The 17,130-nt window shown below is 40.2% G+C and overlaps 1 protein-coding gene across 1 annotated transcript in view; it reads right to left on the reverse strand.

The window, feature by feature from the left end:
• LOC116388181 (probable flavin-containing monoamine oxidase A) overlaps nucleotides 1–14,544 on the reverse strand; it is a 33,853-nt gene extending 19,309 nt beyond the window's left edge. Inside the window, exons 1-8 of the mRNA XM_031855848.1 lie at nucleotides 14,381–14,544; nucleotides 14,187–14,274; nucleotides 12,618–12,798; nucleotides 11,941–12,055; nucleotides 10,829–10,986; nucleotides 9,699–9,788; nucleotides 7,484–7,568; nucleotides 622–722 (exon numbers count right to left, since the gene is read on the reverse strand). Of these exons, the coding sequence (XP_031711708.1) occupies nucleotides 622–722; nucleotides 7,484–7,568; nucleotides 9,699–9,788; nucleotides 10,829–10,986; nucleotides 11,941–12,055; nucleotides 12,618–12,798; nucleotides 14,187–14,274; nucleotides 14,381–14,498 (936 nt within the window). The 5' untranslated portion in view covers nucleotides 14,499–14,544. The remainder of the gene's footprint in view (nucleotides 1–621; nucleotides 723–7,483; nucleotides 7,569–9,698; nucleotides 9,789–10,828; nucleotides 10,987–11,940; nucleotides 12,056–12,617; nucleotides 12,799–14,186; nucleotides 14,275–14,380) is intronic.
• Nucleotides 14,545–17,130: the final 2,586 nt, after the last annotated feature.

The raw sequence follows: 17,130 nt of genomic DNA on the forward strand, positions 1-17,130 counted from the left end.
GCTACTCAAAGCTGCTTTACCGTGTGACACGTCTGAGAATATCACACCGAGATAGCTTTTGAAGCGCTGTGCCAGCGGGTCTGATAGCTCATACTCGTGTGATCGTCTTGATGCCTCCTTTACTGGAGGTGGGGCGGAAACGACCAGTGTGTGTTGGAGTTTTTTTACCTTGAGCATCCAAACGTCATATCCGTTTGTGGAGGTCAATGAGTTGTCATTTGGAGCAGGGTAGGTGAAGAGGAATGTGCTCTTTGAGAAATTTAAATTGATTGCATGACATGACGGGCCCTAGCTAACAAGATCAGTCAGCGGGCATTTGGGTAGGCACGTCTGATTGGTCAGCTATGCTTATGGAAATTTTCAGAGGCCAAATGCATACTCGTGTTTGAGGGGGGAATTGCCCATAGAGTCCAGTACAGGGCAGAGCCTGTGAGAGTTAGAACAGTTGTATTCATTGCTAATTAAAGATAAACCCTTTGGGGAAGAAAAACATGTCAAAGCTGCAACAACTGTTTGGAAGACAAAGAATGACCGTTTCAAATGAATGTTTCTAAATGTGTATCTTTATAACACTATTTATGCGAATGTATGTGCAATTGTGATTTATCTTCTGTCACTCACCGTCTGGTAGGTAATTATGAATTTTATCATGTGGCCCACAGGCATGTTCTGGGTGAGGAATTCTCTCTGGCTGGGTAGGGCTGGCTGGTAGTGGATCTTTGCTGTGGGGAAAACAAAGGTATTGAATCACCATGAATCCCAAAACAACATGCTCGTTTTAATTCCATTTAATCCACCTTCTCTGTTCTCACTTGATGTACTTTACAATATATAAAACATGTGGGCTTCATTTTTAGAGAGAGTTAAATAAAAAATAAGTGAAGACAGACGGCACACGCTGATCCCTCTATTAACCAGGGTGGTTTTATCTTGAATCATTGAGTAGTATTAATGGCCTCGCTTATAAATCCCCCATGTTCGAATACTACGCTGGCTGTTGCTATGCTGCAGGGCACTAATCACAGCACTTATATCTGTAAAAGCTTCATCTCACTGATGTGAGAGCAGTCAAGGAACTTCATCAGTACTGTTGGAGGTACTGTACTGTATGTCACGCATGCTGAAGAAGCCAGCCAGCCTGTTTTCCGTGCTTGCTCTGGCAAGTGAAGCGACATCTGGCCAAAAGCCAGGCTTTTAACGAATGAACCACTGGAAGATGTGAAACATCATTTAGAAACTGTCACGAGCCTGTCAGCAACCTCAAAATAAATGCCCTTAATGATAAACAAAATTGATGATCCCAAAGTTGTAAAATTGAAAAACTGACATGATAAGTGGCTCCAAACTAATTTGACATGGTCAGTTAGACGTTCAAATGACAGCACTGTACACAAGACACAAGGCCTGTCAAGTAGTGTCATATCCATAAAGCTGCTTGTTTTGACACCAAAGCCATCTAAGCTGATGGCAGGAAATGCCTTCTACCTCATTATTTAGTAAATAATTGATGGTTAAATGAGACATATTCTGTCACCTTATTCTTTATAACGCTATGGTGCTCTACTGTGAAAACACTGTCATTCAATCTAAACATGCACTAATCAGCAGTGACGCTTTCGTGGAACTTCAACACAACTCAGCATCGCAGTTAAATCAGGATGATGTGAATAAGCAGGTTCAAAGGGATGGCAGTTTATAGAACGCAAGAAATGAGTGCACACTAATCTGATGCTGTGTGCCCAAAAGGTGGGTAGCTGATGAATAGGGACAGAGTACTGCTTGTAAACAGACATCAGTGACAAAATAAAACTATTGTTATGCATTCTTTCTAGCATCCAGCAAATCCCAGAGTTGTTGAAGGCTTTTACTTTTTACTTTAAAAGGGACCACAGGATGGATGCTGAGGATTTCCTCTGTCAATAGAGCTGAAAAAGGCACTCGAAAAATTGCCTCAACTTCAACATCCAGTGTTTTTTGAGTGGGCGTACCTTCAAACTACTCGGGCAAACATACAAAAAGGTGGTACGCATGACATTGTCTGATGCTAGATGAACGAGAGAAAATGTAAAAATTCTCCAGCTAATCAGAAGTTTATGAGGTCAGAGTGTAGTAGGTCTAAACACTAAAACATGGATTCTTACTGACTTTAGCAATCCCCTGACTGTTTATCCAGTGCCACCAACAGGTTTACATTTGGGGATTTTAGTGAAATAGACAGACAAATGTGAATTAGCAAATGTTAGCATGCAAACAGGTTCTGGCGTCATTTTTGGTTCATTATTAGAGTTGCCATGCTGCTGCGCACGCCTGTGAAAAACTTCTTTGAATGTCCTGGCTGCAGTCCACAGCAGACCAATGATATACTGGTGTTTTATGGGCAAACTGTTAATTAGCAGGAATGTAGCACAACGTGAAAGTACTGCTCTGTTTTAATTTTGGGTAGGAAATGTTGATACAATTTAGTTTTGTTTCAAGGAGATGCACTTAAAATAAGGACCAGTCCTATTGTAATGCAGAGAGTGAAAGCAGTGCTCTCTTTATTTAAATGTGAAAGTGCAATCAAAATATTTTGTCCCTATAATGAATGAATAATCGTGATGAATAATTGTGATCCAAGTACTGATCAAAATAATCTCTCCCTCCCTCTCCCTCTCCCACACACACGGCCCTCCCGCGCCAAAAGAGCATTTATATGGTTCTATCACTTGCATTTTTAAATGTGATCAGCAAAAATAAAAAAATTGTATTCAATAACAACCTATTTATTATTAGTTTTTTTTAATCTTATGAACAATTTCTATGATGGCAATGAGTATCCTGAGCCATTTTTGTCAAAAAAATCCTTGCTTTATAATTTGACCGCAATGGATGAAACCTCCAAGTCAAAAGAGGAGAGAGTTCATCTTGGATCAGACATGGAGTACAGCAAGTTTCCCCTAAAGGATGGCGACACTCTCCTCACCCATCTCTGAACTGAAGTACTCTCATTTGACACTTTATCAGACGGCTTTTTGCATCAACCTGTCATATTTGGAAAACAGCAGCAGGTTCAAGGACGTCTATTGGCTCCGGGGCAATCTGTGCGACTGCTGGTTCCTGACCCTTTGCACTCTGACTTTTAAGGACACTGCTTGCCCCAGAGTGATTTCCTTTTAGTCTTTTCACTGTCGTTTTGTCCGTCTTGTTCTTACGTTCTTTTGGAATACTGTGGCATTTGAAAAAAAATCCTTCACTCCAATTTGTGAATGCCTACTGGACAACGTTGACCTTGCTTTCTCAATTTCCTGCGTCACTGACCTGTGCGTTACATCTGTGGTAGCCTTCAGCAAGGGGCTTCAAAATTTCCATTACTCTCACTCTGAAGTTTTACCGTAGCGCACACGCACTTTCAGTGTCTGACCGTCAGAGCGAAGAGGAAAGTAAAACACGGAAAGCCACTCAAATCAAGACATGACATCAAAGGGATGATGATTCAGAGATGCAGCTACCAAATGGCAATTTATAAAGAGTGGTGCAAAGAAACTTTAAAAGGTATGAAAATGGCTAAAGCTAGCTAGAGCTGAAGTTTAGTTCATAGCTGTGCCTGCATATACTGTGAAATTGGATCGCCTCTTTCATCCTAACAAGCCAATAGAGCAGTGCACAGCTTATGATGTAACAGCCTGTTCAGGAGGAGACGAAGCACTTGTATGAAAAAACTTTTGCTAGGTGTGTGGCTGAGAAAATGGTCATGTGATAGAGAAACAGCCTTTACAGTATAATGTCAATGCTTTGCTTCAAAACAAAGATATAAGAACCTCTTATAACTCTAGAAGGTAAATTCAAAAAGATGAGGCAATAAAGACAGATGGATACCAAAGAAGAAGAAATAAAGGGCCTTCATAAATCTTAAGGGCCATCTGAAAAAGGCGGCACTATTCACCAACCACTTAATCCAAACGTTGAAGATGGATTCCTGTATCTGTGGGCACGTTACATCGCAGATCTTTATTGAATTACGTGCGTAGCCCCTTGACACTTATGGAAATTGAAGGCACGGCAGGAGCAGCAGACACCATCCCCCATCTCTCCATACACGCACTGAAGTTCCAACATTACTTCATAATTGGTGGTCCTGATAAGAATAGACTCAAGGAGGATGACCCTTTTGGCTAAAATTGCCTTCATTAGTTTAGGAATTCATTTAACTGTGGTTCAATATTGGATGACTTTTAATCTCCTATGAATATATGGCCAACTAAGCGTAGCAGGTGGACCAATAACAGAAGATGCATTTCATTTTGATGCAAGGGTCCTGACAACATTTTTTATCTCAATCAGTTTCTTAGTAAAAGGGATTGGGTACATGAACACATTATAATGCCAGAGAGTGACCCTTACCACACCCTACACAGTCCCTCGCAAGCAAATCAATTGTGTTTTTGAGTGTACTGTTATTCATTTATTTTGTTTCCTTTTTAATTGCTGTTAATTGAGAATTAGAATTTTTTTTTTTTTTTTTCAAACTCTTGATAATGTTACACAGAAACAGCTGGACTTACTGGTCGATTAGTCTCTCACAGATCAGTATCAGTTGATATTGTGGCCACAAATTACAGTACAGACGTACTGAGAATATGTTTTGAAGTAATTCCGAAACAATGTCACCATAACGAAGTATGTCCACCTGAGTACTATTAACTTTTATTTATCAGAGTAAATGTCTTGGTCAAACTTCTTCGATATCCAAATGTAAGAGATCCTGAATAATTCTTGTTGTCTTGACATAATAAAAAAAGATGAATAATCGAACAATACACTGTTCAACATGTATTAATCATCAACAGTATTGGCCTCAAAATACCACACAGAAATCACAACTTTAGAAGAGAGTTTATGTTGTGTGTGCGCAACGCTGAACGTTTTTCATAATAGATCGTTTTTTTAACATTTTCCATTGCTGAACAAAGCCACATGTACGATACTAGCCTGCACACCAACACTTGCTATGTTGCTCATCAGAAGAGATGCAAAACACACAGATAGCTTAATTCATTTCCACAGAGTTATTTTCAGCGAGATAGAAATCGCATTGCGTTAGCCATCTTCCCAATCACTTCAGCTCTTAATGTTTAATCCCTAAATGAGGCTCCATTAGTTTCATTCACAGCACAGCAAATCCGTGGCCTAGAATCCCGACTCAAAGTGTCACTTGGCAAATCAGTGCTAATGCACTGCTAAACGGTTTTTCTACTAGTGCAAACAAGCCTGTGGACTAAACTGAGTGGCAGATGTAATAGTTTCCTCACCACTGCCCAAGCCTGCTTTCATTACTGCAGCTCCTCCTCCATTAGAAGATACATTGCAACATCACATAGTGTTGCTTGGCTGCCTGTCAAGTTCACTCGCAGTCAGATGAAATCCCCCTTTTAGTCAGGTACAATGACTTTTTGCAAGAGATGTCAAGAACTTTGGCTTCAACCACTTAACAATAAATATCCTTGCACATGCCAACACAGACACAAATGTGCACACACAGACAGTTGGCTCTGCAAGGAACTCCCTACTTGATGAAGAGAGACAGAAAAACACATTGAAACTAAATGTTAATTTAGTAACTGCAGAGCTGTCTCTCTAACTACCGCTGAATGTTAGACTGTACGCCTAATTGCATTATACTCCAACTGCATGCTGTGAAAGCTTAATTAGTATTTGTTTTTATACAATGCAGTCTCATAATAAATATACATGGGAACCCATTTACTGACTAATATATGCACATACTTCAATCACATCTTCGAAATTCAACACAACGCATGGCAAAGTTCTCATTTTTCTTGCATGGCAATCTCATATGCAGTGAAACCAAACAGTTCATAAATCATTGAGGTGAGTGAGAGAAGTGGTAACAAAAACGGGAGGGAAAAAAAACCCTGACGGAACTCATTATAAAAGATGGATGGATGAATGGGGAGATAAATCCAGCAGCCAAGAACAGGACAAACGTGATATATTGGGGAACGAACAGCTCATATCCAGCAGTTGCGATTGTGTGTGTGTGTGTGTGTGTGTGTGTGTGTGTGTGTGTGTGAATACACTGGGGGGTGTCTTTTGATGCCAAGCACCTCTTGGACCCAAGAGTATTCATTTCTTTGTTCAGTCATCCATCTACCGATTTATTGCATCAAAAGCACGTGACTTCTGAAATAATTAAGAATGTCAGAAACAAACATCTGTAACAAAGGAACTAAATATGAGCGGTTATGGAGCAATGCACTCTTTACTGTCCAAGCGAGGAATCGTCTACAGTCACTATCACCATTAAAGCTCTGTCCTTCGCTCCCCCACTAACTGGAAGGCTGCTCAGGTTTATTCACCTCCAGGAAATTAAAACAAAACATGTCACACAGATGACTTCAAGCAGCAATCCTCCCTTTAATTTATCCCAGAGGTGACGTCTCAATCACTGGCCTGACTTTGGCTTTTGAAAGTCCCTGTCAATTTACCCGCACTGATTTAAGGCCAAAGCGTGGCCCAGTGGCATCCGAGCCAGAGCAATCCATGCTGCATAATTTAACACCGCTTTCAAACCTGTCTCATTAAGGATCCTGGCCATGGTCCATGGCTATGAGTATGAGTATTTGAGTGACAGATCTGTTGCCAGCTTAGTACATACAGGCACAGACCCAGTGTAAAGCCCAGCTTCAGATTCCGCTTCGGCCCCTTCAAAACCTGGCAAGAACTGGCTTCGGCTCCAGCCTTGGCATCAACCAGCACAACTCCTGTCTTAGTGTGTGTCACGTACACGTGACAAGCACCAGCCAGACTGCAAACATTAAATCAACTCCAAGTCACTCCTATGTTACCCACCAATTGAGTTTGGAATGCAGGTTTTCTATTTTCTGAACCAAGAAAAAACAAGAGAAAAAGAAGTGGATTCTACTCAGTGGATTGGATACGATGGATATATTTCCTCAAACTCACTGCCGCAACATGGAAAATGGATTTGCATTCAAATCGACACATATTGCTGTAATGTTTGCCGTTAATTAAAAAGACCTTGCGGTCTGATTTTCAAAATGGCATGGTTTTTAAAGGCTATTTGGTGCAATTACAACTTTTTGGCTCTTGAGAACAGTTTACTGTCAGGGTCCATTTTTTCCTCGGTTATGACGTGTTTGTCACTTTCAACTTCCCACTGCCTACCATAACGAATGTCAAGTTAGGCCCCAGTAAAAGTTTTGGCCTTAACTTTCGCTCTGGTTCAAAATCCAATCCAGGCAATTCCTCAGCCCATAGCCCGACCTCAGAACAAATCGACTTCAACCGAAGTGACTGCCACATGCCAGAGCCAAAAACGATTTCGGGAAATCAAAGTCTATCGGCATGGATGCACAGTTCACCACATTTGACTGACGTAGTAGTGAGAGGGGAGGATATTTGCCTTCCGCATCAGTGAGAATTTTATTTAGCGAGTCGACGGAGGTGGGAGACGCACACTGACCTGCCAAATGAGGGGGGCAGGTGACAATCACAGCTCTGCACAGGAAGGTGTTGGTCGTGGTGGTCACCCTGGCCCACTCAGCATCCTGTCGAAACGCATAAACAGAAACAGCTTTATTTGATAAGCAAGCTGCACAGATTTGTTAGTACATACGAATATGGTATGCACAAACTGAATTTAAGTTAATTACTTTACATCACTTCTTTACAGTATATTTTAGCATCTCACTCTGCATATCTGAAATTACTTTGGCTAAATGTTTATATCTTCACTGCCAAATTCGGCATTTCTGTAAACCATTAATGCCAGTGTTTAATAATATGTCTATACATTAACCTTGAGCCTGTGATACACAGTATATACAGACACTACACTAGTCATGTATCAGTAGTATCATGTAACAGTGAAGCAAAAATAGTTGTCTATATATTTATACATGAGGCATAGTTCTGTGAATCAAACTGATTTCATTCTGTTAGATTGTGTTTTGTATTTTTATGGATGTTGTAGTAATTTAAACAAAAGACGTGGTAAAATCAACTTAAATGAGATTGTGACGGCAAAATGTTCTACTGTATATATCACTGGGTTTTTGAATCACTGCAGAGCTCCTGTGTGCTTGCTCCCTTGGTCTCACATGCACTTAACTTAAGCCTCTGGTGATAATTAAAACTCACCCACCACAGAACATTACTGTGCAACATAGAAAGCACTTATCCTCTGAGATTGTAAAACAGCTATATATTTTTGGATGCTGAAAATTTGAAATTACATTTACTGCATTTTTTTGTCTTGACTGGCTCCTGAGTAACGTTAGGATTATTTAAAAATATATTTTTATACACACAGTAAAGCATTGATATCGTCCAGCACCACTGTAACCACCTTCAAAGCAGAGACTAAAGGTATCCCAGCTTTCCCTATTTGGACAAGCTCTCCTCAATGTCCTAAAGAAGCCAGAATACTGATTTTATACGTTTTGATTTGTATGTATTATTGCCTTGCAGCAAGAAGGTCCTTGGTATGAAGCCCACCCGGCCAACTGTGTGAGGTTTGCATGTGCTCCTGGTGCCTATGTGGGTTTCTTCTGGGTGCTCCAGTTTAGCTTAGGATGGACTGGAAACTGAACATTTCCTGTAGCTGTGAATGTGAGTGTGTCAATATGTGTTAGCCCTTGACAGACATGACTAAATGTCAACGGTGTGCCCTCCCTGTCACCCAATGCATGCTGGGACCGGCTAAAGCCTCCTGTGAATCTGCCCATGCCACTTTTTTTCTTCCTCATCTCATCCGTGTTCATATTATTACTGTTTAGTACTTTGGAGTAGGACTGCACTTAGTAATTATTTTCAATATTGATTCATTTGATTATTATTTCAGGTAATGGATTAATTGATTTATTATTTCGTACCTACAATGTAGGGCCGGAATCAACAATTATTTTCATTATGGATTAATTTGCCAACATTTTTGGAATTATTTAATTGTAATCACGATTTGTAGAACAAAAGGCGCCTTCTTGAACAGTCTAAAATCCAATGATAAATTTCACTCGCTGAAAACCATCTGAGAGGCTAAACCCCTGTGACTTGTGGCATTTTTGCCCCACAAATATTTTAAACAATAAATGACTCAGATAGTCGACGATTGTTTTTCTGTCGATCCACTAATTCATTAATTAACAAATGTTTCCGCTCTAATTAACCCCAGAGTCTGGGGTGACATCTTCAATCTGCTTATGTCCTGCAGAAGTAAATTTACCGTGATACAAATCAGAAAAACACAAAATACTCTCCTTTAAAGAGGCTGCAACCAGTTCACTCTTGGCATTTTTTTCTTGGTGATAGACAATTGCCAAATCGATAATCGTTTCAGCTCTACTTTGGAGCATATTAGAAGATTTAGTCCTCTAACCGATTTTGGTATTCTATCTAAAATCCAGCAATCACATTGGATATTGTATCATCCAGTTATCAATATTCTATGCTCTAACAAACAATACATACATAATCAGCAAGAATAAACAATACTTCAAGGCAAAGCTCTCCACTTAAGAGTGCATGGAGCCTTCTTGATCTCTCAGCTGTGGATAAGGAAGACAGTCGAGCAGAACAGACCGTGCCCTCACAGGAGACGGCCTATTTCCCCTCTGTGGAAGCTGTTATCTCTGTGTCACGCCTCATCAAACCCTGAGTGAGATGTTACTGTACTCTACCTGCCATATGGCCGTCACAGCAGAACCCAGCCGGACATTCTTCCACCCGACACGTTCTGCCAGACACTGTGAAAGTTGTTGGGTGCCTCCCTGTGGAGAGACAGAAACTACACCATTGATACCCGGGGTGGGCAGAGTGCTTGACGTTTAAGGGTTTCTTCAGCCAAATCATTAAAACAGAAACTCCTTGTGGTGTCCAGCCAGCCATGCAGATAATTCAGTTATTTGAGCCATTTTTATATGGACCTGCCTCATATGAGACATGCTGACATCCCAATGCAATAAAGCATTTTATTTATTCTGGCGCAATGAGAAATGTCGGTTAAAATAAATCCTCATCAGCAACATCATTTTCTGGAAACAATGTCCTGGTTATTCTGCAGTGAATAGTCAGTGGGAACTTTTTTCTTCCCATGGTTCAAAATAACTTTTTTAATGTGATCAGTGTATGAAAATTCCTAAAAACAGGAAAAATAAAAGCCAAATGTAAGCTTGAATTTGAAGTATAAAGGAGAAATGCACACAAAGAGTCCTGACTTTAATCTAGATTTTCAGATAAAATGTATTCAAAATGATTGAAGGAATAAGTACAATAACTGAGGAAGCTCCTTATATTTGATTCTGCTTCTTACTGTATCTGTGGTGTTGCCATGCTCACAGTGCTACTTATAATAATTCCCTCAGGGCACAGCTGAAATGCCGAAATAAGAAAATTGCTGGAGATAAATACGAGGGGAGAAAATCTGCTATTACACAGGTTTGTAACTAGAAAAGCATTGTTACAATTTTCTTTTTCTTCCCCTTTTGGCCTTCAGCCATTTCACACTCCACCACTCTGTGGAGAGAGAAGGTTTAGAAGCAATGGCTCAAACATAGAAAGGCATGGAACCAGCTAAACAAAACCACAACTCCAAGTGTTCTAGCTGTGCCAATCGATGATGCGTCTGGGATGAAAAAAGGCTCTGTGTTTGTTAAGACAGGGCTCGTACAAGATGTTCTGACTCTGTTGAGGGATCGTTTTTTACAGGGACATTTTATTAAAGGAGAGAAGAAAGCCACTGGGGTCTTTGTTTTTGAAAAAGCTCTCACGTCAACAATATGGAGTTTGTGGAAGGATATCAGCTGTGTACCCTTATCTTGAGCTCTTGCGCAGAACCTGGAGTGCTTTCCAGCAGTGGCAGTACCCCTCCAGCTGCTGCAGCATACATGAGGAAGAACAGGAAGGACATCTGCGATGGCTCCATGCCAAAGACAGATCTGCTACACAGACCCATCTCTTCTTTTAGCTCTGGCAGATGAATGAAGACATACTGTAGCTCTCACACATGCAGTAATTATATGCATTCCCATACCATATCAGTGTCCTGCCAAGGTGTGAACCATTACATAGCTAACGCCTATACACTGAAATTCCTTAGCAAATAAAAGATGGACTGGCATGAAATTTGGTACGGACTTTCAACATTTCCAGAGGATGAACGCTAATGTCTTTCTATCCGTGACAATGTATGCAATACTTAGTTGATGACCAGCAAAATGTATGACATTCTTATTAGCCTCAGCTGTACTTTGTTTTGTAAGTTAATTATGGAGTTGTTTTCCTATCTTTATTCTTATATATATATAAAGTAAAGCAAGTGAGTGTGAGGAGAAAGGCTGGAGCGCAGGAAAGCTGTGCAAGCAACAATATGTCTGTGTGCAAGCATACAGTTTGAGCAGAAGCAGTGCAAATCCAAGAGCTAGCAAGGGAATATTTGAGTGCAAGGACAGGGTTCTCAATAATCAATAAGTCATCCTCTTTCAAATTATAAAAATTACACTTGAGAAGATAAGAAAAAAAGCTCCATAGTTGATTTGCATGGTAGCAAGTATTAGCATGCTACTACACTAAGCTACCAACATTACACCCGACAGTGTGAGCTTGTTAGCATGTCAACTGCTGCTATATGAACTGTTTATGTAAACATTACTCCACCATATTTTTACATATCAAATAGCTGTTTGCTTCTGTGTCATTAAGAATGTTACATACAGCTCCTTTAAGGATCAGAGACATTTTTGACCTCAACTATTATCTATCTTCATCTTTTTTCCTACATCACAGCCTGTAGACTCATAATTGTTCCATAAAAATACTGTATATGGAACACTGTATCAAGAGTCACTAACTTTGGTCAACATGTCAACATGCTCTATTGAAAGAAATAGATTGTGCAATAGCTAAAGCAACTTTTAAACATACCTGCAGTCCAAGCATGTTGCTTAATGTATGAATGCAGGGTCATACTGTCCAGTTCAACAGCATTGGGAGTCCTCCAAGGATCCTGGACGCATACTGTGGCACACAGTCTGTCAAACTGAGTGCAAAGTACAGTTACAACAACACACCCACACATGATGCTTTACCATAAGAAAAGAATCATCCCATTGATACAGGAAAAAAAGAAGAGTAGTTGAAAAAACATGATCAAGCACGATTCTGTCAGGGCTTTCCCCGTACATTTTCTGCTTCCCACTCCTACTCTAAGCACTTATCCTGGGCAGGACATTTTGTGGTACTTTGTTGTGTGATTAATATATGCTTGTTCTATCAATCTGAAAGCACACAGCATTATACATGTAAAATACCATTACCACAACCTTTTAGGACTGCTTATTGATTCCCAGAATGGTAAGGATATTGTTCAATAAAGCGGATTATAGAAAGATATTGTCGTAAAAGCTGGTCTCTAAAGACAGTGTATATCTGCTGATATGCTGTATATCATCTTGTTATCATTATGCAACAAGTAATTAATTAAATCATTCCACGAGGAGTTATTTGGCTGATTCATATCATTTCTAAGAATTTGGGAGGAACGCCATGATTGAACAAAGTCGGAAGTACAGAATATTGCTGTGTAAGTCTGCTTGCCTCACCTTCCACAGGAGCTGGGTGAGGTCCAGTAGCACCACTGGGGATAGAGCAGGGATACTGGTTCTGTAGGTGCGAACTTTGGCACCTGGCCCTCCCGTGTGGTGAACCTTCTCGCCAATATTGAATTGCGGGAACGTCTCTAAGCCCAGCTCCTTTATGAGCTCCAGGATGTGCGTTTGGGTGCTGGAAAAGAAAAGAAGCCACTTTATATATGCTTAGGTTTACAGTGTTTGAGGATTTGGTGTAGGGTTTTAACACTTTCAGCTGATACATAGTCAGAAATGCATTTATTCTGAGTTAAGAGAAGTATGCTTGAGAATACAACATTGCTTAAGCAACTGGGAAAAAAATATATATGCCAAAGTATGAAGTGACATGGAGCACCTGCAAGATGCAAGTCATCAAAGTGCTCCTGAACAACGCACTTCACACATTCTCTAGTTGAGCTGTGCTATTTCCAACAGTTGACTACATGTTGTAGTCCACCAGTTAGCAACTATACAAATATGTAAGCAATGGTAACTTTAATCAAAGCAGTTTGTTTCTTTGATGTTGTAAGGTTTTTGCAGAAAATAAAGGGCTGGACCCAAATGCAGGGAGACTCGGGGAAACGGAGGGTTGGATAATTGTGGGTTTAATTGTAACAAAAAACTATTCAACACAAAAGTGTGAATCACAAGTCCATGAAAATAAAACATCCAAAGGAACAGGGAACACTGCAAAGGGGAGCAGACGCGAAACATACCGGGAGGAAATGGCAGACGGACGAACACCGAGCCAAGGGACACACATGGTTTAAATACACAGGGAAGGTGCAGGTGATTAGACACAGCAGGTTTCAATTAAGGGTGGGGCAGACGATCACGAGAGGAGCAGAGAGGCGCAGAAAGTGAAGTGAAGCAGACTGAGGAGGTGCAGCTGATTGAATGCAGCAGTGTCTAATTAGGGGAAGGGCAGACCCTCACAGGGGTAAGAATCAAAATCATGTTATGCATCAATTAGCACAGGTATCAGGAAAAACGAATTACAGTAAAAAGCTTGTATATCAGCAGACATATTGCAATCAAAGGCGTTGAGACAGTACAGCACCAGCCTACAAGCACAACATTGAGCAATACAAGTGAACTAAGTTGTTTCTTATGAGCACCATAACCCTTGTTAAGCCCAGGAGGAGGGGCCAACTTTGAATGTTATGTTTCCAAACCGCAATCAATAAATCATTGTGCCTCAACTACTCAAAATCTTCGACATGTCTGGATTCAATCTTAGCTTGCATTCAGTCGGCAGGCTCAACCCCAGAACCTGAACCATGTGAAAATGCTAACCACTGTTTTATCTCTGTGTCTGGTGGAACTGTTCTGCATTTCAATTGCTACTAAATGCTTTTCAGTGTCATAAACAAAACAAAAAATTCAAAACATAAGCAGAGTTTTCCTCTGTTTTTGTCAACTAGAAAATCCCTGTAAGACATAATTATATAATCAAATAATAAATATCCTTGTGATCTTAACGAGGTGACTGCTACATTGATGTGATGTGTGATTATTCCTCTAGTTTTTGATCAACCTTACCTTCCTACCCACTGACCCCCAAAGTCCCAGCGATCAACACCGTTGGCTGCTGGTATTTCAGTGGTCACTGTGCGACCTCCCACCCGATCTGCATGGCACACCAGAGATGATTTAGTTAGAGACAATATCATAGCTAAAGAATCCAGTAAATGACCCTCATTTCAGCTTACCCATTGCTTTGAATTTTTACAAACCTTTTCCTTCCAGTATCAGTATTTTCAACTTGGCATTCCTTTTTCTGAGCAAATGAGCTGCGCTCAGTCCAGATAGTCCTGCGCCAACAATAATAACGTCCCACATTTCTGCAGTCATAGTCGAGCTCAAGTGACTAGGAAAGAGAAATCCAACTTCTTTTCCCTTTTCTTCTCCGTATCAATCGGGTTATCTTGCAAAACCAGGGCTGCTTTCATAAAAGTGCACTTTGGAACTGGGAACAACTGAGCTTGTGACCTACTTGGCAGAGAATTGGCAGTGCAAACTGAAACTCCAGCAGTGAAAGCTAGGAGAAGGCTTCAGATTTTTGAACAGTACAATTCATGCACATATTAATTAGTTAAATGATAATATAGTAATTATGTTGTTCTCTTAGCAGGCATAATATGGTATTTTGTATTACCAGTATGAGTATAAATGCATTTTATTTGACTATGCTGTGACATAAATTACTTTTAATGTAAGTCGTTCTATACTGAAGGCTATACTGGACCATTCTTTCTTTGTAGCAACTTTGGCCAAGACAAGCCTGATGTGCCCAATAACCTGTTTTGAAAAGAGATAAAGTCTGATGTTTTTTTTCAATATTTACAATCAAGAGATTTTTTAATTGGAAAAACTCCAACTGGGACACACTTAGAACACATCCCTTACCCATTAATAATTGACATACAGATTGAACTAATTACTAGCTAATCAGTAGCAAAATTCATGCTGTAGCCAGTATGGCAAAAGAGAATATTATATATGCCAATATAAAAAGAGCCTGAGCTTGGAGAACATATTTAGAATGACACATGGGGGGTAGGGTGCTGGTCCTCAATCCTATAGAAAATGAATCAACATACTGTATATCTTTTTTCAAACCCTAGACAGAAGGGTGAAAATAAATCTGGACCCAGTTTGAGCCTGCTGGAGTAAGTGTGGAGTACAGTCTGCAAACTGCTTGTATGGTTTTGTTTTGGTTGTGTCCCAAGTAAATTAACTTCTAGGCCGTCGTTCTTTTTTATGAATGATGTTCTGGAGATATTCCCTGTAAAGGGATCCTACAACTGCCCTCGTGTGAGTAACCCCTGAACATGGTACACTCAGACTTAGTTACATGCACCTTAATATTCTTCGGGTTACAGGAAGGAAACAGGGGACATTAGCCCAGCGAGGATGGACCTTCAACAGGAGAATGGACAAGCAGATTTAAGGTACGAAAGTGTGTGTGTGTGTGTTCTTGACTTAGGCTACCTTCGGGGGACACAATTCAGACAAAAGACCAGTTAATTGGGGACAGCTTGTGCAATTGCAAACAAAAGGTGTGTCCCCGATTTGGAAGAAAAAAAAAGACAGTGGTTAATGTTAGGTCGATGTTAGGGTTAGGCTAGTAGTGGGTATGGTTAGGGTACGTCTCCAGGAAATGAATGTAAGTCAATGTTATGTTCCCAAAAGTGTGCTAAGTAAACATGTATGTTTGTATGAAGGCCCATAAATAAACAGAATGGAAAAAAATGTAAACATGAATGTTGTGTCACAATATAACTCAGTATGGATCCACTTGCTCTCATGTACTCACTTTGTATTTGTTCTTTTTCTTCTTTTGTCATTTTTGCATGTATAATATCATTTTTGCAAACTGCTGGGAGTAGACAGAAAAACAAAGTTTGAAAAAATAGAAAACAGTGAATTGTCAGGCCTATGGATGTAAACGATATTAATGGTGTGAGGTGCAAATTGTAGCTTGACATAAAGCACCTGTGTAGAAACCACAGTGTTACTATACATGCCAAAGAAAAAAGGTTGGAATGTAAAATCAATCAGGTCAGGTGCCCGACATGGTACTGTGCTAATTCTGTTGTACATCTTATAAAACAAGAACCACCTTGGGTGTCACTTGGCAGGTTCATTTTCACCCACGTCCTTACGAAATGTCAACAACATTCATATCAATGTCCAAAGAAGTACTGAATTTCTTTTTTAAAAGAGTAATACGTTATAAAACAGAAACATTACACCAAGCTAACAAGGGTTCGTGGAACAAGTAAGATTTGAATGTTTTCAAGCACTCGTGTATTAATTCAAGCAGTGAAACTCCCTGCTGTATACACGTGGAATGCCTGTTTCAAGTGTCTTTATCTATTTGTATCTACTTAAGCTATTTTCTAGCTCTAAATCAAAGAGAAACCAAATTGGTATGTTCGTGTACATGGTGTGCAACTACTTAGGCAAGGCCGAACACTCATGTTGCACAATGGTTACACAAATGTGTGTTTGTATTTTAAAAGACAGAATGGTCACGATTGTTTTCAGGCAATCATTACCTACATTCAAGTGGATTGTGTAACTGTGTGCTCTGGAGTAAACTTAAATCTCCACAAAACTTCACACCACCCTCTCTCACCTTGAATGCAACACCTACAAACTGACCACCAGCACCTCCTTCTGTACCTTGACTCTTGACCTCCTAACCAATGAATGCCAGTCTGTGAGGTTAGACAACCACACCTCTTCTCACTCTGAGCCAGAACGCTGGAGTTCCAGAGGGCTGTGACAAAGAGACGGTTTACAGGGACGAGGTCCAGCACCTGGCCCTCAAAACAAAGAAGACCATTGAGCGCATAGCGGCTGAAGACAAATGCCCTTTTGCATCAATGGAGCACATGTGGAGCGTGTCTTAAGTGTTAACGGGTGACTACACCTTCAAATTCTGCTAGAGCCCTTCCTACCAGAATGTTTTTAGAAT

The sequence above is a fragment of the Anarrhichthys ocellatus genome, unplaced genomic scaffold, assembly GCF_004355925.1.
Source record: "Anarrhichthys ocellatus isolate YVR2014 unplaced genomic scaffold, GSC_Weel_1.0 scaffold16, whole genome shotgun sequence".
Classification (NCBI taxonomy): Eukaryota; Metazoa; Chordata; class Actinopteri; order Perciformes; family Anarhichadidae; genus Anarrhichthys; species Anarrhichthys ocellatus.